The following is a 22,432-nucleotide window of genomic DNA, read 5'->3' as shown; positions in this document are numbered from 1 at the left end:
TCTCTCTGCTTCCTTTCTACACTCTTCTAACACTACTACTTCAACTCTGAGTCAGCAAACCCCAATCTATATATATAAGTGATGCCAGCACAACCAAGGGGCGAATATTTATAATGACAATGCCAGCCTGAATTAAGGAATTACAATACATTAAATACATTTAAATATACAGACATTTAAGGGGACCACTTATACACACATCAGTGGGACCCTGCAGAATTTCTTAATGAATCTGCAACTGAGCTTTACGAGTGGTAGACAATGGTGTCTCAATTAGTGCTGCCATTGTCATTACCTCAACTGGTATTTTGCAGATCCAATAAGGGTGCCTTCACACGTGGCAGAAAATTCTGCCAGAAAATCTGCAACAAATTCCAGAAAATGCTCCGGAAAAATCTGCAACAAATTCCACACGGATTAGGAATGTTTCCTACTGCAGAATCAGTTTGCCATTCAATTGAATGGAGAGATTCTCATATAGGAAATCTGCACCATACTTCAAAAATCCACAACAATCCTGTGGATTTTCTGGCAGAATATTCCACAATGTGTGAAGGCACCCTAAAAAAAAAACTTCTAGTAGCAATAACTGAGGAATGGAACACATAAGAATATACTCCAATGGTTATTACATGGGGAAGGTATGTAGTTACTGAAACAGACGTGTCAGGAGAAGTGACAGGTTCATTTTGAGAGAATCCGCTGTAACATGATGGTTTCTATAAATTAGTAACTCTCTCATGTCTTTCATATTTTACAGCTGCATTTTTCGCTGAACAGAACAAAGATGTCATCTTGCCATGTTCTTTCACACCCGGGGAGAATGTATTAATTCATTGGACAACTAATGACAATAAAAATGTGCATTCATATTATACGAAAGAAAACCAACTGCAGAGTCAGGACAAAAGCTATTCTGGAAGAACGTCCCTGTTTCTAAGCGAAATAAGTAAAGGAAATGCTTCGCTGCTAATAAAGGACTTGAAGAAAAGTGATGAAAATAAATATAACTGCTACACGTCAACGGATGCTGGAAAGAAAGAAGATAAAGTGACTTTGCAGGTTATAGGTAAGAAACATTTATCGTCTAGACTATATTTAGAAGAAAGAATACACCTGACCAGTATAGGCAAACTGTGGTGTGAACAGAGCTGTATTCACTGTATAAAGAGCACAGCAAGATTATGATAACTGGCGCCCAAGAGCCACCTAATATTTCCTTCTTGACCTTCAATGTACACTGTACAATGATCTTCACTCTATTAGGGCTCATGCACACGACTGTATGTATTTTGCGGTCCGCAAAAATTACAGATGACGTCCGTGTGCATTCCGTATTTTGCGGAACAGAACAGCTGGCCCCTAATAGAACAGTACTATCCTTGTCCGTAATGCGGACAGGATATGTTCTATTTTTTGCAGAACGGAAATACGGACATAGGGAAATGAAATGCATGGTTCCACATACGGTCCACAAAAAAAAAAACGGAAAGAAAATACGTTTGTGCGCATGAGCCCCAAATCTGCATTTACACAGGACGATGCCCAGGCAATTATAGGGAACAAACCAAATGTTTCTGATAATTGCCTGATCACCAGCAGATGTGAGAGGGCCATTTGGGCTACATTCACATGGCCGTAGTGTTTTGCGGATCCGCAAAACACGGATACCGGCCCATGTGCGTTCCGCAACTTGCGGACCGCAGATAGCCGACACTATCGTAGAAAATGCCTTTTCTTGTCCGTAATTAATATAGGTGTCTTCATTTCAGCCTTATAAACTATGTTACTGTCTATCAAGTTCAGCCTGTTATCCTGCAAGTTGATCCAGAGGAAGTAAAAAAAACTGTGAGGTAGAAGCCAATTTTCCCCACTTAAGGGCTCGTTCACACGAACGTTTGCTGCCCGTTTCTGTATTGCGGACCGCATTTGCGGATCAGCTATGCACAGGCACTGTTCCGTGGCCATTCCGCATCACGGATGCAAACCCATTCACTTCAATGGGTCTGCAAATCCGGAGATGCGGAACGGAAGTACGGAACACTACGGAAGCACTACGGAGTGCTTCTTGGGGTTCCGTTCCGTGCCTCCGCACTGCAAAAAGATATAGCATGTTCTATCTTTTTGCGGAACGGAGGGATCGCAGACCCATTCAAGTGAATGGGTCCACGATCCCCATGCGGCTGCCCCACGGACTGGTGCCTGTGCATTGCGGATGGCAATTTGGGGTCCACAGCACGGGCACGGGCTTCACACATTCGTGTGAACGAGCCCTAAGGGGAAAAAATTCCTTCCCGACTCCAATCAGCCAATCAGAATAACTCCCTGGATCAACGACCCCCCTCTAGTAGCTATAGCCTGTAATATTATTACACTCCAGAAATACATCCAGGCAGTGTCGGACTGGGGTACCTGCGGCCCACCAGTAAAATTTATTTTTGGGGGCCCACCATACGGATACATTCAAATATAATAAATAATCTAACAAGTTTGTTATATGAACATAGGCTGGTTGAGGTGCTGCACATTGAATATATGTGTGTAGTGCAGTAAGTCTACTGTGTTATGTGCCACTTGTGCAGGGGGTGGGAGACTAGGGGCCCACCTTGCTCAGAGGCCCACCGGGGGATTCCCCTGTACACATGTAGGCCAGTCTGAGCCTGCATCCAGGCCCCTCTTAAATTCCTTTATTGTACTCACCATCACCACCTCTTCAGGCAGAGAGTTCCAAAGTCTCACTGTTCTTACCGTGAAGAATCCTTCTTTCCTCCGGACGCAGACGATGTCCCTCGTCACAATCACTATCCTGGGGATAAATAGATGATGGGAGAGATCTCAGTCTTTTTTCTAAACTGAATAACCCATACAAAAATAGGACATGCTCTATATTTTTTGCGGGGCCGCTGAACGTAACTACGGAAGCGGACATATGGTTGTGTGAATGAGCCCTTACCAGTATATGCAGCATCTAATCTGTATAGGAATGAGCGATCACTACTGCTGTCTCTATACAAATTCATTGGAACTCATTTATTAGTGTTTTGCACCTGTTTTTAGTCCAAAAAAAAATGCTGCTTTAGACAAGTCTAAGGCTCCATTCACACGTCCGCAACGTGTTTTGCGGATCCACGGAGCCGCGGATCCGCAAAACACAGAAAGAAGCAATGTGCGTTCCGCATTTTGCGGACCGCACATTCCCGGCACTAATAGAATATGCCTGTTCTTGTCCGCAATTGTGGACAAGAATAGGACATGTTCTATTTTTTTGCGGAACGGAAGTGCGGACCCGGAAGTGCGGATCCGCAGTTCCGTGTCCGGGCAGCACATTGTGCTGCCCCATAGGAATGAATAGGTCCGCAATTCTGTTCTGCAAAATGCAGAACGGAATTGCGGATGTGTGAATGGAGCCTAAGTTTATTAGTCACATTTACTAGTGGAGACTTTTTTCCAAACTATTTATGCATGTGCGCCTTTTTTACATATGAATAAGGGTACTTTCACATTAGCGGCATGGGAGTCCGGCAGGCTGTTCCGGCGGGTGAACAGCCTGTCGGATCCGTCCTGCCGCTAGTTCACGTGTGCCCCGGATTGCCGCTCAGTCCCATTGACTATAATGGGGGCGGGGCGGAGTTCCGGCGACAGCATGGCAGCGCACAGCGAGAGGCAGCCGGACTAAAAGTACCGGGAGGGCTCCCCCATCTGCAGACGCTCACAGCTCAGCAGACACTCGGCCCTTTCCATCACCGCCTCCTCCAGTTGGGCCCCTTGGAGTCCACATTGATCCCCGCATCTCAGCCGGACTCCCTGCACCTCCTGGAGGCTCCACAGTGCCCCCCAAAGTTTATCCCGGGCCTCCGACCACTGTCCCCAGGAAAAGAGAGAGACCCCATCCCAGAGCAACTCATAGGGGGGCTGCAGGGTGAGGGAGTGGACCAGCCCCAGTCTGAGGAGCAGCAGAGGGGTCTGCATGCTAGGGGGCTTCCGGGGAAGCAGGAGGGACAGGCCCCGCCAAATATGACATCCCAGGCAGAGGGGGAGCAGAGGGAGGGGGCAGGTAGGTCGGCCGACGTGGACGAGGGCCCAAATCTGCCATACAAAAGGGAGCAGCAATGTAACAGAGGACTGGGGGGTGGGTCGGGCTGCAGTATACAATGTAACAATCTACAGGTCAAAGGAGGCTGCAGGACACTGTTATGGGGGGATCTGTGGATGACACATATATAGCATAAGATGCTATATATCTGTCATCCACAGATCCCCTCCATAACAGTAGAACAACACATAGTGCAACAGCACTCTACAAACCAAATAAAGTACAAAAGTGTATTATATTGCAAATGCTATGCTAAAAAATTAGAGATGCTTAGCAAATATATTTTGTACAAAATTATTTGAGCCCGTCTGCCACACGCCAAGGCGATCTCTGTAAGACGGGTCCTAACACTAAACTTACCTGTTATGTGCCATGACAGCTACCATGAAATTCAGGAAGTGTAGGTCCCACATGCATGCAGGGCCCCTTTTGGTTTATATCTCTATGGTGCCAAAATGGCCTCCATTGAATCCAGGGACTAAAAATACCAGCATGCATGCTGAGCAAACTATGTACTCATGTTAATTAAAATCAGCCTATGAGGCAGAACAGGCTACAGGAGTGCACGACCAAATAGGAGTCAGCCACAACTCCCATATAAACTACAAAACAAAATGAGGGGGGATTGGTCAGTACATCTCAATGCGTAGGTGCACGTCGCTATGGCTGAAAATTCATAACAGTGTCATCCACAAATGCCCCCATAACAGTGCATCATCCACAGACGCTCCCATAACAGTGCGTCATATGAATACTATTGCAGTCTATGAGGCTTTTACTGGCTGCCACAATTTCACTGCTAGGGCTCAGATCGGAGAACAGAGAAAGCGCTCTTTCTCTGTCCTACCACTTAGATGCCATATGACATTTTGTGATAAGGGGTTAAAGGGGCTATCCAGCCTTTACCAAGTGATCGGCAGGGTTCCAACACATCTCCCTAAGATCAGCTGCTTAGGTGTAGCTCTGTTATCAGAAGTCAGCACCATAACTATTTATAAACCTTGCAGTGGAAGGAGCTCGTTACTACAGAGTTGCTCCCATTGAAGTCAATTGGAGCAGCGCTGCACTGACCAGCTCTGTCCACTACACAGTTGATGAAGCTGTGTAGTTCCGATGGCAACTTCCGGGAAAGTAACTACCCTGGAACAGCTGATTGGCAGCGATGAGGACTGTCAAACCGTGCTGAAAAACTAGTAATGGCCAATCCTGAGTAAAGGCTGGACAACACCTTTCATCCATTTATAGCAGATAGTGTTATAGATGTCACAGAGCGAGTCCTCCCACTTGAGACCCTCTTCTATTTGCATGAAAGAAGAGACACTCCCATTCTAGCAGACCCAGACTGTTCATGTATTGCATGGATGGCTATTCATTAGAAATCAACTGTATGGTAGAGTTGCTGGAAGTTGTACTCATGTTGAGCTCCATTCTGCTTGCCAAAATACTCCTAGGGCAGTGATGGCTAACCTTGGCACTCCAGCTGTGGTAAAACTACAACTCCCAAGATGCCCCCCTTGCTTGGCTGCTCTCAGAACTCTGTAGAAATAAATGGAGCATGCTGGGAGTCGTAGTTTCACCACAGCTGGAGTGCCAAGGTTAGCCATCACTGTCCTAGGGCAACCCTAACAACTCATCACACATCTAAAGATCTTTAGATCTCTCTACCCCCAGGGTCATGGTTACTAAATCACATTACTGGAAAAACCACCGTGCAGTGAGTACAGAATTTGTAAATACAGAGTTGGTCTACACAAGGATTGTTCCCAGTTGTATTATAATATTGTATTCATTTTTCAGATCTTCAACATACAATGGAGTATACATGGGATGGTAATGGTCTGCTGAACCTCACATGCTCTGTTAATACCTCGTATATGGAGGGCATTACTATAAAGTGGTATGTGAATGGTCAAATGGTTCATGAAGATCAAAGCACTTACAGTTCCTATACTGTCCAAAATGATTCTGTAACTTGCACTGTAGACCACTCCATTGTACATAGTAGCTGGACAGGTGCCTGGACAATGAAGGGTAAGATTTGCTTCAAACGTGACTATGCCTACAGCATTATTCTGTATTCTTCTATAATGTCAATTGTTCTTGTTATATCCTCCCGCAGTCATCACACTTGATTATTTCATTTTTACAGTGCTTTTTCTTGATTTTTTTTGCATTCAAATTGCATTGTATATATTGAGATTACCATTTTTGGCCACAAATATGTTTATATATATTTTTAAATATGGTGTCTAACATTTAGAGTTCTGCTTGTTATTTTACCTAACCAGGCAGAATTTGTAAGATATTCTATATCCATAAAAATAAAATAACGGACCTCTTGGTGAGAGATCACTGACTGATCGACATGCCTCTACGATGCACTCAAGGACATTTCGCCCAGTTGACCGACTTTGTGAGGTGGGCGCATCATTGGACTGAGGAAAGGAGGATGTTCATTTTGATGAATTGCCCCACCATTTAGGCCGTTCTGACATAGCTATATAGCTGTATGCCTGGCAACCAGGCACAGCCCAGACAGACCACCAGTAGGGAGGATCATTTCATCCACCTACAAGCAAGAGCAGCTCCCAGTTTCATTGTCCACCATCCAGACACAGATGGCACCTTAATTACACACTCCTGTGTCTGCCCCGACCATTTCCAGACCCTTTGCAGAAGGTCTACGACCATTGACACCCAGCCACAGTCCTTCTGGACTGCTACGGACTGAAATGGTATAATCTTTAGCTACAAATCTAGGTTCTGTTTGGGATCCCACGACGGTTGGGTTTAAGTATGGAGGCCTCGTGGTGAGCGCTTCAATCCTGTGTTTGTCTTGAGTGACACACTGCCCCAACTGCTGGTGTAATGATCTGGGAAGCCATTGCATATGACAGTGAGATAGTAATATGATGGATACATGCGGGTTGTGTCTCATGGCAGGACTAACTGGTATTTTTCAGCAGGATAATGCCTATCCACACACAGCAAGGGTTTCCGAAGAATATCTCCGCCTCCACCATGATATATGCCTTTATTTCCAACCGTATCTCATCTTGTATCCACACTAGAGCCTTATTTTAATTGTACATTTTCCCCAATAAATGTCTTCTTTCACTCTAATATTGTAAACACTTACATATATCATCATTACATTGACACATAGAAAGTTTCATTCAATTCCAACAACTTCTTCTTAATGCGTTTTTTTTTTAATCAATGAGTGTAGTTAATGATAGACAACCAAAGCGGCTCATTAATGTTGACTTATTGGTCACTGTAGAACCTTCACCTCTTTCTCATACAGCCACCTGAGGGTTGGCCTTATGTCTCACATGCTTTTCATGTCTTCCAGTCCAGATGTACCCTATGCGCAGCTTTCTGGCTTATGCTCCTCCAATATTTTCTGATAAGATGCAACATTCATCCAGACATTAGTTTTGACTAAGATCCATGTGGCACTATCTCATCTATCCACCCAAAGGAGAGATCTACCTCCATACTATGTGATGGGTTTGGTGTATTTCTCTTCATAGGCCTAGCTGTTTTATTTCGAAACATAGCGCTTATGGTTGTGACCATAAAGTTACATTTTGGTATAATCGCTTCAAATAGTAAAGTTTCGAGTTTCCAGGTGCTGTTCGGTGTAATGAAAGCATCTGTTTTGTGGTGTTAGCAGCAATGTTTGCAGCCCATTTCAACCAGCCATGTAAGTGTGGCCTGGATTAAATGCACAAGGGTTCCTCATTGGGGCAGATTTACTAAGACTGGCATTTACATTTCTGTTGGAGTAAAATGCAACCCATTTATTAAGAGGTGTGCACAGTTGGCACATCTTGGGCAGTCTTTAGGCCAGAAAATGAAATCTATGCATGCTGTGTATTTGTTCTTTCTTATCTTTGCTTTTGGCTCATCATAATACTGTTAGAGGTTTTACTAGCCTGTTTCAGTATAGTAGTGAAATTGTTTCATGATAAATTGTAGACCCTAACCAAATTCAAGTAGAGGCAAAGGTGAGACATATCATGAAATTTATTGCCATTTCAAACTGTGCGCCAACTTAAAGGGATTGTGGCACAAAGTATATTCAACAATTTCCAAACCAGCACCTGTATCTGAATACTTTTGTAATTGCATGTAATTACAAATTTAGTATAACCAGTGAGTTATTCATAGTAACATAATAACATGGTTTATAAGGCTGGAAAAAAAAAGACATCTGTCCATCCAGTTCAGCCTGTTATCCTGCAAGTTGATCCAGAGGAAGGCAAGAAAGAAATTCCTTCCCGACTCCAATCAGGCAATCAGAATAACTCCCTGGATCAATGACCCCTCTCTAGTAGCTATAGCCTGTAATAATATTACACTCCATAAATACATCCAGGCCCCTCTTGAATTCCTTTATTGTACTCACCATCACCACCTCCTCAGGCAGAGAGTTCCATAGTCTCACTGCTCTTACCGTAAAGAATCTTCTTCTATGTGTACAAACCTTCTTTCCTCCAGACGCAGAGGATGTCCCCTCGTCACAGTCACAGTCCTGGGGATAAATAGATGATGGGATATATCTCTGTACTGACCCCTGATATATTTATACATAGTTATTAGATCTCCCCTCAGTCGTCTTTTTTCTAAACTGAATAAGCCTAAGGGCTCATGCACACGAACATATTTTCTTTCCGTGTCTATTCCATTTTTTTGCGGACCGTATGCGGAACCATTTATTTCAATGGGTCCGCAAAAAAAACGGAAGGTACTCTGAGTGCATTCCGTTTCCATATTTCCGTTCCGCAAAAAAATAGAACATGTTCTATTATTGTCCGCATTACAGACAAGGATAGGACTATTCTATTAGGGCCCAGCTGTTCCGTTCCTCAAAATACGGAATGCACACGGACGTCATCAGTATTTTTAGCGGATCTGTTTTTTGCAGACCGCAAAATACATATGGACGTGTGCATGAGCCCTAATTTTGATAACCTTTCTGGTTACCGTAGTCCACCCATTCCAGTTATTACTTTAGTTGCTCTTCTCTGAACCCTCTCCAGGTCTGCTATGTCTGTCTTGTTCACAGGAGCCCAGAATAAATTGATGCCGAATACTGACCCCTGAGGTACCCCATTAGTGACAGTGACCCAATCTGAGTGTGTACCGTTAATAACCACCCTCTGTTTTCTATCACTGAGCCAGTTACTTACCCACATACAGACATTTTCTCCCAGTCCAAGCATTCTCATTTTATATACGGTACTAACCTTTTATGTGGTACAGTGTCAAATGCTTTGGAGAAGTCCAGATATATATGACATCCATTGATTCACCGCGGTCAAGTCTAGAAGTTACCTCTTCATAGAAACTGATTAAATTAGTTTGACATAACCGATCCCTCATGAGGCCATGCTGATATGGAGTTAAACGCTTATTTTCATTAAGGTACTCCAAGATAGCATCTCTTATAAAACCTTCAAACAGTTTACCCACAACAGATGTTAAACTTACTGGCCTATAGTTTCCGGGCTCTGTTTTTGGACCCTTTTTTAATATTGGTACCACATTTGCTATGCGCCTATCCTGTTGAACACTCCCTGTCAATATAGAGTCCTTAAATATCGGAAAAAAGGATCTGTCTATTACATTACTTAATTCTCTTAGGATACTGTATGCCATGTGGACCTTGTGGTTTGTCTATTTTAATCTTTTTAAGACATCTCTGCACTTCTTCCTGGGTCAGACAGGGCATTTTTAATGGGGAGTTTATTTAGACTTTTTTTTTTTTTTTCTTTTACAACAAAATATTTTATAGCTTCGCTTTCTCCTCATTACTGTCTACAACTCTTCCCTAATCACTCTTTAAAGGGCCAACACTTTCAGATTTATACTTTTTACCATTTATATAATTGAAGAACATTTACGGTTAGTTTTACTCTCTTTGGCAGCTTGGCTGCTTTTATCTATCTTTTACATATTCAATTTTTTTCCTTATAGTTTTTCAATGCTTCCTTACTACCTTCATGTTTTAGCGATTTAAATGCTTTCTTTTTGGCATTTATTGCTCCCTATACATTTCTATTTATCCACATTGGTTTTTCTTGTTTCTCACCCTTTTATTCCTGTACGGTATGTAGCTCTCACAATTAGAGTTTAGGATGCCTTTAAAAAATCCCATTATGGCTGCATTCCTATTCTCAAGGACGTTGTCTCAGTTTGTGAGGCTTAGCTGGTCAAATTGTGCATTTTGGAAGTCTGGTGTTTTTGTACCTTCCTGAAAAAACACCCTTTTGAATGACAATATTTTAAGGTGTCCCCCAATTTGCACATTTGTTGCTTTGTCAGGTCAATTGGTTAGTAATAAGTCCAGTATGGCCGTCGGGGGCCTGAACCAGTTGGGAAAGATAATTGTCTTTGGTTATTGCCAAGAACCTGTTTTCTTTATGAGATCTACAGGCTTCAGTTTCCCAGTCTATATCTGTGATTTTGAAGTCCCCAGGGCCATAGACCCTACAGGGAAATTTCTCGGTGGGCCAATGCCCAGAGGGCCACCTAAACCCTCCTCTTGGCCAAAAACCAGGCACATAAAGATCTAATGCTCTCACCATTAATTAATTTAGGCAGTATTTTGTTCTTCACTGTGGTATCTGGTTCTGCTGAGGTAGCATTTTGTGGTATCTGGGGCCACTTTTAGTTTTTTTTCCAGGGCCACTTTAAGTTCCCAGTCCACTCCTGGAAGTCCCCCATAATAACGACCTCAATATGATTTGCCGCCTCATCTATCTCCTTTAGTAGTAGATTTTTTTTGGACTCTGGTATATTAGGTGGTTTATAGTAAACTCCTATCAGTATTTTATTATTGTTTACCTCCACATATTTCTACCCACAGTGACTCCACATGTTAATGTCCCTCACTTATATCTTCCCGGAGTGTGGGCTTTACATAAAAGCAAAGAACTCCTCTTCTGTTTTTACTATCCTTTCTAAACAGACTGGAACCCAGACATACCCATAATTTCACCCAGGCATCCCCCCTGATGTTGGCATCGGAGCATTTCATACTCCAATGCGCTCCCTAGGGCTCTTTTATTTACAATAACACACTGCCGGGCGGAGGCTTCCTCCCAGCAGTGTGTTCGCTGATGTCACCGGCTCTGATGGGCGGGCTTTAGCGCTGCCCTAGCCGTTCTACAGGCTAGGGCAGCGCTAAAGCCCGCCCATCAGTGCCGGTGACGTCACCGGGATCACGGCTGGGCGGAAGCCTCCATCTAACAGCCCCATGGAGACCCCGGAACTCCAGAAAATGCCACATGTTTACATATACATACACCATATATATGCAACACACATAAATACACCATATACATGGTACACATACATAAATACACCATATATACACTGCACACACATCACCCAACTAAGGAGCTAAACTATCAGCGGCGTGCAAAGCAATGTAAGCGAACATCTCCAGCTGCCCTGCCGCCGCCAGAGCACCAGACCGGGACTCAGCCAGTAACATGGTTTTCCGATCCAGTTGTAATTTTAACAACCGGATCTGGAGAACTGGAGGGAACTAGCTGAATCCCATGCCTGGATCAGGGTTTAGAGGAGCAGGCAAGTTCTACTTTTGATCACAATGTCTACCGAATTGCATGTTGCCTTTATATGTGAGTACAACCTCATGATACAGCGTAGGCTGCAGAGATGACATTTGTTCTGGTTATACTTGAATTGCAATAATATTAATTTTCTTTCTATTTTTTAGAACGCATCTTAAAAAAAGATGACAATATTACATGTGGATGCACTTTTTGTAAAGGTGTAAGCACTAATTTCTACTCTAGCTGGTATTTCAGAAAAGGAACAAATGAAGTGCCAATAGCCTCCATGAACAATTCACCACCTGTGATATCTACAGATTATAAGAACAGGGTACACAAAGATGAGAACAAAAATCTGAATTTAACCAATCTTGGAGCAAATGATACTGGGATCTATATCTGTTTAATTAAGACAGAACAGAAGATGAATATTGAGATGATCATGATCAATATCACAGTCGAAGGTAAGCTGAATTTCTTTTCTAATATAGTAGTAGTAATCGATTGGTTTCTATAACTTTACTAAAGGACATCTGTCAGCAGCTTTGTACCTATGAACCTGGCTGACCTGTTACATGTGCGCTTGGCAGCTAAAGGCATCTGTGTTTGGTCCCATGTCCATATATGGCTAAATTGCACCCTCTACACTTTGGTTGACAGTGCTAGGCAGTGAAAACATCATCATGTCTGGTCTTGTGGCTAAATTGCGGAGAAAATGATGGCCTAATATATGCTAATGAGCCGTAGGAGCAACAGGGGCGTAGCCATTACACCTAGAGGCTCTGCTCTCTCTGAAACTCCCGCACCCTCTACACTTTGGTTGACGGTGCTAGGCACTGAAAACATCATGTCTGGTCTTGTTAATCAAAGTGCAGAGGCCACAGCAGTTGCAGAAAAAGCAGAGCCTCTAGGTGTAATGGCAACGCCCCCATTGCTCCTAGAGGTTAATTTGCATATATTAAAACACTATTTTTCTCAGCAATGTAGGCACATATGAACATGGGACCAACACAGATGTGTTCAGCTGCCAAGTGCACATGTAACAGGTCAGCCAGGTTCATAGGTATAAATCTGCTGACAAATGCTCTTTAAATGATAGGAGATTAAGAGGTTAAGCACGTAAGCTGTACTCCACACCATAAAGGGGTTTTCTAGGATTACTGTGGTTTTAACAAGTATGCTGTCGTTGCTTACCTCATGTACACCTTCCTCATACTTTTTCTTCAATTTGAACTCTCCTGACCCATTTACACCATGTGAACAAATCCCTCTGGTACTTCCTGTTGGCACTTCCTGTTGCTGTATCCAACCAAACCCATGATGCACTTCTCCTTCCTCTGCCACACCTCCATCTCCGCCTCTAATAACACTCAGCTAATTTATACCTCCTCCCACCTAGTTACATAGGCACTCCCCTATCACTGTCCCTGTATGGACAATACATCACAGGAAATAAGAAAGAGCTGCATGGACATGGTCATGTGACCACAGCCCAAAAATTAAGATAAGAGCAATAAACACAATTACAGCTACCTTCATAAATTATTATTTTAAAACAATATTCATGAAAACCCTTTAAAGTGGTTGTCTACTTCAGAAAAATCTATTTCAGATACCATTCTAGGGAATTCTTACTCTGTGACTCCATTAGCAATCCCAACAAAGTATTCTATAAGTATTGTAAAGCATTATACATTAGGTCAAATATGCAATTTCAAGTCTCTTATTGAGACAAAAAAATATAAGTAGTTGTCTGAGAACTACGAAAGAAAAATAAAACCTGTTCTACGTACCCCTTTTTTAACTCTTTAACCAGCTCAGGACTGCCGCTGTTATTCCTCCTGGACGTGCCGGCGCGTCCTCTCGCGATAGCCGAGATTTCCTGTGAACGCGCGCACACAGGCGCGCACGTTCACAGGAAGTGCAGGTAAACTAGCTGATCTGCAGCCTGCCAGCGCCGATCGTTTGCTGGCAGGCTGTAGATGCGATTTTTTTTTTTTTTTACCCCTTAAAGGTATATTTGACGCTGTTTTGATAACAGCGTCTAATATACCTGGTCCTCTTGGATCGACCACCAGAGGACACAGGCAGCTCTGTAAAATAGCACCAAACACCACTACACTACACCCCCCCTGTCACTTATTAACCCCTTATTAACCCCCTGATCACCCTATACAGACTCCCTGATCACCCCCCTGTCATTGATCACCCCCCTGTCATTGATTACCCCCCTGGAAGGCTCCATTCAGATGTCCGTATGTGTTTTGCGGATCCGCTGTGTCAGTGTTTTGCGGATCCACGGATCCGAAACACATACGGACGTCTGAATGGAGCCTTACAGGGGGGTGATCAATGACAGGGGGGTGATCACCCCATATAGACTCCCTGATCACCCCCCTGTCATTCATCACCCCCTTGTAAGGCTCCATTCAGACGTCTGTGTGTGTTTTGCGGATCCGATCCATGGATCCGTGGATCCGCAAAACACATACGGACGTCTGAATGGAGTCTTACAGGGGGTTAATTAATGACAGGGGGGGTGATCACCCCATATAGACTCCCTGATCACCCCCCTGTCATTGAATACCCCCCTGTAAGGCTCCATTCAGAGGTTCACATTCTAAAGAGCACCTTTAGGATTTCACAGGGCATTTTTAACACATTTGGATTTCAAACTACTTCTCGCGCATTAGGGCCCCTAAAATGCCAGGGCAGTATAACTACCCCACAAGTGACCCCATTTTGGAAAGAAGACACCCCAATGTATTCCGTGAGGGGCATGGCGAGTTCCTAGAATTGTTATTTTTTGTCACAAGTTAGCGGAAAATGATGATTTTTTTTAATTTATTTTTCTTACAAAGTCTCAGATTCCACTAACTTGTGACAAAAAATAAAAACTTCCATGAACTCACTATGCCCATCACGAAATACCTTGGGGTGTCTTCTTTCCAAAATGGGGTCACTTGTGGGGTATTTATACTGCCCTGGCATTTTAGGGGCCCTAATGCGTGAGAAGTAGTTTGAAATCAAAATGTGTAAAAAATGCCCTGTGAAATCCTAAAGGTGCTCTTTGGAATGTGGGCCCCTTTGCCCACCTAGGCTGCAAAAAAGTGTCACAGATGTGGTATCGCCGTACTCAGGAGAAGTTGGGCAATGTGTTTTGGGGTGTCTTTTTACATATACCCATGCTGGGTGAGAGAAATATCTCTCCAAAAGACAACTTTTCCCATTTTTTTTATACAAAGTTGTCATTTGACAGAGATATTTATCTCACCCAGCATGGGCATGTGTAAAAAGACACCCCAAAACACATTGCTCGACTTTTCCTGAGTACCGTTTTACATTTTACCATTTTCCATATGGGAAAAATATTTTAATAGTATGGGCATTTTTGCACCTGGTGATGCCCATGATGTGTATAATGTGATGGAAAAATGAATCAAGCCAGCAAAGGAGACAATATGGACAATCCCAATACATTAGTAAGTGCCTTGTATTATCTCTGTCTAAATGATAAATAACATTTGCTGGCGAGACAGCGCCTTTAATAAAACAGACACAGATGAACGGGGAAAAGTCAAACTTACTGTTTCATAGTTCTTGCATAGTTGAGCTGAAATCCCCATAATGTTGTTCATATCTGCTCCAATTTTCAGAACTCTCTCTTATTTTGCCCAGTGAAATATAGGCATTTCATATCATTCTTAATAAATGCATTTTTAAGCCCTTTATTGTACTGTGTGGTCACGGAGATGGAATTTGAACATGCAATTGTTAGATCACTTCTCCCATAGACTGCAATGAATTACCATTGCAGCCTGTGGGACATTCAATACCTTCCTTCTGAGTCTGACCACAGGCAGGTCTCCATAAGGAAAATATTGATGTGGTAGCCTCAAACCATTCTAAAGTTTGAGGCTACAACAAGGAATGAATGGCTCCCCCAATCAGTGTAGGGGAGCCATTCAATTTCCTGGGAGTGCAGCACTCCTGGGGAAATCCATCCTAGGTGCTACTATTGCTGATCACAGACATTAATTCCGGGTGTCTGTTAACTATTTAAAACAGCAGAAACCCGCCATCTATGGTGCCGATAATTTTTAAAGAACAGACTTCTTCCACACATGTATGATGGATTACCTTAAGGGTTTAAAAGGGTTTTCCTAGGATCGGTCATCAATATCTGATCAGTGGCGGTCCGATTCCCAGCACCCCCGACGATCAGCTGTTTGAAGAGGCCACAGCGCTTCCTGGGCCAGTGACGGTCACGTTCATTGGTCACATGTAAGGAGAAAAATTGCTGCACTCCAATGTTTATGTTGCAAATAAAGATATAGTTTATTGTCCTTTACAGAGACATTAAACGGATTTCTGATCCAGATATTATCATATTTTTTCACAGTTAGTCACCGAACGTTTCGGTCCAGGTGGACCTTCAGCGGTGTTGCCTATCGGTAAGTATAATATAAGCAATGAGTAATGACAAATGATCAGAATGAATGTCCAGGTCAATTCAAAGAATACAACAAAAATAAAAATAATAAAACAAAAATCTGGATAACACAAAAAATCCCAGGTAAGTATATGTCTAGAAACATATGTATCTCGTACAACAATACATATAAAGCAAAACTTCAGCGTATTGGCCAAAATTGGCCTAATCATTAATTCACATTACAATATAGTATAACATTTGTTGTAGCAGCTCTATTATTCTCCCTAACAAAATACAGGGGCGTATAGAAAGAGCAAAGATAGTCATGAAGTGTCCCTGGTAACATTGAGAACAATATTAGGGGCTATTCTATGCAGCCGACTGCCCGGACACTAAACGCGTCTTGTGGTCACCCGGGCAACCGCATTAAACACTCGATCAGCGTCACCTAATGACGCAATGACGCTCCCTGCCCCATATACCCATAAAACCGTATTAGATATATAACTAACGTCATCTAATGACACAATGATGCTCCCCGACCCTCACATGTGCACCCTACATATTACAGGATGCTACTACAGCTTAACACACGATCCAGCCTTCCCTGATGCCATAATACTCACACAGGTCCGTTTCTCCACCCCTCCATGTGAGCTTTCTGTTGTTTTTTTTTACTTTGTGAATTGATAATTAGGCCATGCTTTATATGTATTATTGTACGAGATACATATGTTTTTAGACATATAATTACCTGTGATTTTTTGTGTTATCCGGATTTTAGTTTTATTCTATTTAATTTTTTGTTGTATTCTATGAATTGACCTGGACATCCGTTCTGATCATTTGTCATTACTCATTGCATATATTATACTTACCTATAGGCAACACCGCTGAAGAAGGTCAAACCTGGACCGAAACGTTCGGTGACTTACTGTGAAAAAATTATGATAATAATATCTGGATCAGAAATCTGTTTAATGTCTCTGTAAAGGACAATAAACTATATCTTTATTTGCAACATAAACATTGGAGTGCAGAGATTTTTCTCTTTACATGTGACCAATGAACGTGACCGTCACTGGTCCAGGAAGCGCTGTGGCCTCTTCAAACAGCTGATCGTCGGGGGTGCTGGGAATTGGACCGCCACTGATCAGATATTGATAACCTAAGAAAACCCTTAAGGTCATCCATCATACATGTGTGGAAGAAGTCTGTTCTTTAAAAATTATCGGCACTATAGATGGCGGGTTTCTGCTGTTTTAAATAGTCTGGATTAGTAAAGGACGAACATCAGCCGGGACGGTTCATGAATGCGCGTTCGCGGTGGGCCCCATTGACTTTAATGGCAGGCGAACCTGAAAGACCTTCAGGTCATATTTGCAGCCACCAAATACTTACTAGAAGTGCACAAATAGTCCCACAACATGGACAGTGACATACCAGAGGGGGATCATTGGCAAAAATTTCCACCCAAAAATATGTATTTTAATCAGGGGCCATTTTTATGCGTCTTAAAGGGAAACTCAAAAATGTGCCCTTCTGGAGCTTAGAAATTTTTTATTTTAGGCCACGGGAGTACAGGCCCTAAAAATTAGGTATTCACCTGACAGAAAAGAACTTGTGATTATGTGGCTGGAGGTACATTAGGCGGCCACTGGATAAAAATTTTACTGTAGGCCACTGGAGTACAGGCCCCAAAAATTAGGCATTCACCTGACAGAAAAGAACTTGTGATTATGTGGCTGGAGGTACATTAGGCGGTCACTGCATACAAATTTTACTGTACGTCACTGGAGTACAGGCCCCAAAAATTAGGCATTCACCTGACAGAAAAGGCCTTTTATGCCGCTGTATATACATAAGACAAGGACCATTCTTTGTTCTGGGTCGTGGCGGATATGTGTGGGCTGGCATGAGGAAATTCAATTACATGTGGTCGTCATAGGTGTTGAATTCCTCCGAGATCCATGCCTCAATTATTTTTAGAAATTTGAGGTATTTCAGACTGCCGTGAGTTAGGCGAATGTGCTTATTGGTCACGATCCCCCCCTGCTGCACTGAACGTCCTTTTGGACAGGACACTCGACGAGGGGCAAGCCATGAGCTCCATGGTAAATTGTGCCAGCTCTGGCCACAGGTCAAGCCTACACACCCAGTAGTCCAGGGGTTCCTCGCTTCTCAGAGCATCCACATTGGCTGTTAACCCGATGTAGTCAGACCCCTGTCGTCTAGGCGTTCCCTGAGGCTGAATCCAGAGGGCGGCTGTCGATGGGTTGGTTGCAAGAATGATCTCATATCCAAAGTGACCAACACATCTTCAAACCGCCCTCTTCTTGCAGGGCGAGTTTAAAGTCCCCCTCAAACACTGCTCTTCTTGCTCCTCCTCCCCCCAGCCACCATCCTCCTCTGACTCCTCTTCAGACTCCTGCTGACTTGTCTCAGATGGAGTAGCCCCCCTGGGAATTCATTCAGCATTGCGACTTCCTCATCCTCCAGCTCCTGCTCCTCGATGGCTTGATCAATGACATGATGCAATGCACGCTCCAGAAAGAAGGCGTAAGGTAAGATGTCACTGATGGCCCCCCTGGCTGCGACTGACCAGTTTGGTGAGTTTGGTGATCTCTTCAAATGGCTGTATAAGTCTGCATGCGTCGCACATGAGCAGCCACTGGCTCGGTGAAAAGAAACCAAGCTCCCCAGAACCTGTCCTGCTGTAGAGTTCGTACAGGTAGTCGTTAACGGCACGTTGCTGCTGGAGCAGCCTATCAAGCATATACAAGGTGGAGTTCCAGCGTGTCGGGCTGTCACAAATCAGACTGACGGGCACGTAGTGTCGCCGCTGAACGTCAGCAAGGCGATCGTGCAAGATCTAAAATGGCCATAGATTTTCCTGGCCTGCAGCATGACGTCCTGGACCCGGGGGCATTTGGCAATTGATCGCTGCACGACTAAGTTCAGGACGTGTGCCATGCACGGCACGTGTCATTTTGCCCTGTTTCAGCGCGCTCAGCAGATTGGCACCGTTGTCGCACATCACTTTACCAGCTGTCAAATTGAGCAGGGTTAGCCACTGATTGGCCTGTGACCGCAGAGCTGAAAGCAGTGCAGGAACGGTGTGACTCTTGGCTTCCAGGCACAACAGCCACAACACAGCATGACGTCTCACCTGGGACATCGAATAGGTTCTGGGGAGCTTGGAGGGGGGTGCAGCGGAAGAGGCGGTAGCAGTGAAAAAGGAGGAGTCAGTTGAGGAGGAGATGGCGGATGGAGTAGGAGGAGGATAAGAAGAGGCAGGCCTGCATGCAATCCTTGGCGGTAACACCTATTCAACACGGGAGCCATGAGTTACATGCTTGACGGCCGTCAGAAGGTTCACTAAGTGGGCAGTAAAAGTTATGTACCTTCCCTGCTCGTGTTTGCTAGACCACGTGTCTGTGGTCAGATGTATCTTGCCACTGACACTGTGTGCCAGACATATATTAACTTGCCGCTGAACTTGGCCATAAAGTTCAGGGATGCCCTTCTGGGAGAAATATTTCCTTCCGGGGACCTTCCATATATTCTTCCCATAGATAAGCAAGATTTACAGTAACATGATTATGGATTTTTCTGTGTTTATATATAATACATCCATACAGTTTTATAACCTCTGTCTAAATATTCATATTCTTTTTGCAGGAACTCGCCAGAGATGGGCAATATCCCTAGCATTTATTCTAGCAGTTATTCCAGTCGTCATTTGTCTTGTATTACTTATAATCTGTTGAAACAGAAACCAGACAGATACAGGATGAAGGAGTACGGAATAATCACAAAAAGCCTAACAGCTTTAGAAGATATTGGGGCCGACTCCTGACAGGTATCCTGCAGGAATGTTGGATCCTGTAGGCAAAAGTAACAGCCGAAGAGCCAAATGAAAGAGGTCTGCGCCTATGAAGGATATTTAATTATTTGCACTTGATTTCGAAAACCCTCATTCAAGACTGCATAAAAAATACTGTTTGTGAACATAACAAGGTTAGGGGGAATTTCCAATCCAATGACTGTAACAAGATTACTAATGTGGAGCCACAATACTTAAAGTTGCATTTCTGTATAAACAGGATTTCTACCAAAGAATAGTGTTGGGCGCAAATATTCATCGCGAATATCGAGAATTTGCAGATATTTAGAATATAGTGATATATATTCGTAATTTTGAATATTCTAGATTTTTTTTCCATCAGTAACCTCCCTTCTTGCTTGTGGGCCAATGAGAAGGCTGCAGTGTCTTTGTCTGAGCTTAGCAACATCCCTAGCAACCAATAGGAAAGTTGCCTACCCCTTACTATATAAGAACCTCCCCAGCAGCCCTTGTATCCAGTATCCAGTATATCTGAGATGTATTGCTGTGCTCTCTGCTTTCCTGTGTCATTACATTAGATAGATAGCTAGTTAGCTTATATACATATACATATACATATATATATATATATATATATATATATATATATTTAAAATAGTCAGTGTAGTTTAGATAGTGATCTACAGACATAGTGCTGTGATGTCACCAGTTCACAACAATACTTAGTGCACCAATCACTAATAAGTAGTCAGACCTGTTAAAATGTGAAGTTGCACGTTTTGCGCCAAAATATTCACATCATTAGCGAATATTTCGCAATCACGAATATATTGGAGCACTCTATCTGCATATAACACTATTGTAATGTTCTGCTGTGCCAACTATTTTCTCTGGACTCAGGAAACTTCTAGCAGCTTGAAAAATGTAGCAAACGTGACCCACGCCTGTATTTCGCGCGCATTATGCAAATTTTACATTGCCGATTTTTCGCGATCAAGAAAATAATCTTGAATTCACTAAAATATGACGAATATTCTACCAAATATTTGCGAAATATCGCAAATTCAAATATTGCCCCTGCCGCTCATCACTACCAAAGAATAGGAGAAGTGATGCAAGAAATTATGATGTGACAGTCCAAATAAATTTGCTTCAGTTACATTTCTGTAAGGTTCTAGACCAGCTGAACACCAGCACTATATCCAGGTTTAGGGCTCATGCACAAGACCCTTGGCTGTTTTGCGGTCCACAAAATGCGGATCCACAAAACATGGATATCGGACTTGTACAGTCCGCATTTTGCAGAACGTAACGACCGATCCCTAATAGAACAGTCCTATCCTTGGCCATAATAACATGGTAACATAGTACATAAGGCCCAAAAAATACATTTGTCCATCCAGTTCGGCCTGTAATCCTGCAAGTTGATCCAGAGGAAGGAAAAAAAAAAACTGTGAGGTAGAAGCCAATTTTCCCCACTTTAGGGGAATAAAAAATTCCTTCTCCGCTCCAATCAGGCAATCAGAATAACTCCCTGGATCAATGACCCCTCTCCAGTAGCTATAGCATGTAATAATATTACGCTCCAGAAATACATTCAGGCCCCTCTTTAATTCCTTTATTGTACTCACCATCACTACCTCCTCAGGCAGAGTTCCATAGTCTCACTGCTCTTACCGTAAATAATCCTTTTCTATGTTTGTGTACAAACCTTCTTTCCTCCAGACGCAGAGGATGTCCCCTCGTCACAGTCACAGTCCTAGGGATAAATAGATGATGGGATAGATCTCTGTACTGACCCCTGATATATTTATACATATTAATTAGATCTCCCCTCGGTCGTCTTTTTTCTAAAGTGAATAACCCTAATTTTGATAATTTTTCAAGGTACTGTAGTTGCCCCATTCCAGTTATTACTTTAGTTGCCCTCCTCTGGACCCTCTGCTATGTCTGCCTTGTTTACAGGAGCCCAGAACTGTACACAGTACTCCATGAGTAGTCTGACTAGCGATTTGTAAAGTGGTAGGACTATGTTCTTATCACGGGCATCTATGCCCCTTCTGATGCAACCCATTATCTTATTGGCCTTGGCAGCAGCTGCCTGACACTGGTTTTTGTAGCTTAGTTTGCTGTTTGCTAAAATTCCTAAGTCCTTATCCATTTAGTATGTACGGGTGACTTGCATTATTCCTTCCGATGTGAATAACTTTACATTTGTCAGTGTTAAACCTCATCTGCCACTTATCTGCCCAAGCCTCCAATCTATCCAGATCCCTCTGTAGTAGTATACTGTCCTCTTCAGTGGTAATTACTTTACACAGTTTAGTGTAATCTGTGAAAATTGATACTTTACTATGCAAGCCTTCTACAAGATCATTAATAAATATATTGAAGAGAACAGGACCCAATACTGACCTCTGAGGTACCCCACTAGTGACAGTGACCCAATCTGAGTGTGTACTGTTAAT

At 43.1% G+C, this 22,432-nt stretch overlaps 1 protein-coding gene across 5 annotated transcripts in view; it reads left to right on the top strand.

Annotated features, from left to right (window-relative positions):
• HHLA2 (HERV-H LTR-associating 2) overlaps window positions 1-20,364 on the top strand; it is a 76,499-nt gene extending 56,135 nt beyond the window's left edge. For all 5 annotated transcript variants that reach the window (XM_044285035.1, XM_044285037.1, XM_044285039.1 and 2 more), the window contains exons 4-7: window positions 761-1,069; window positions 5,891-6,124; window positions 11,847-12,146; window positions 19,799-20,364. In XM_044285035.1, coding sequence (XP_044140970.1) covers window positions 761-1,069; window positions 5,891-6,124; window positions 11,847-12,146; window positions 19,799-19,887 — 932 coding nt within the window. In that variant the 3' untranslated portion in view covers window positions 19,888-20,364. The remainder of the gene's footprint in view (window positions 1-760; window positions 1,070-5,890; window positions 6,125-11,846; window positions 12,147-19,798) is intronic.
• Window positions 20,365-22,432: the final 2,068 nt, after the last annotated feature.

This window comes from Bufo gargarizans, chromosome 3 (assembly GCF_014858855.1).
Source record: "Bufo gargarizans isolate SCDJY-AF-19 chromosome 3, ASM1485885v1, whole genome shotgun sequence".
NCBI classification, from domain to species: Eukaryota; Metazoa; Chordata; class Amphibia; order Anura; family Bufonidae; genus Bufo; species Bufo gargarizans.
The sequence above is the reverse complement of the archived record's forward strand: the minus strand, read 5'-3'. Positions and strand labels throughout refer to the sequence as shown.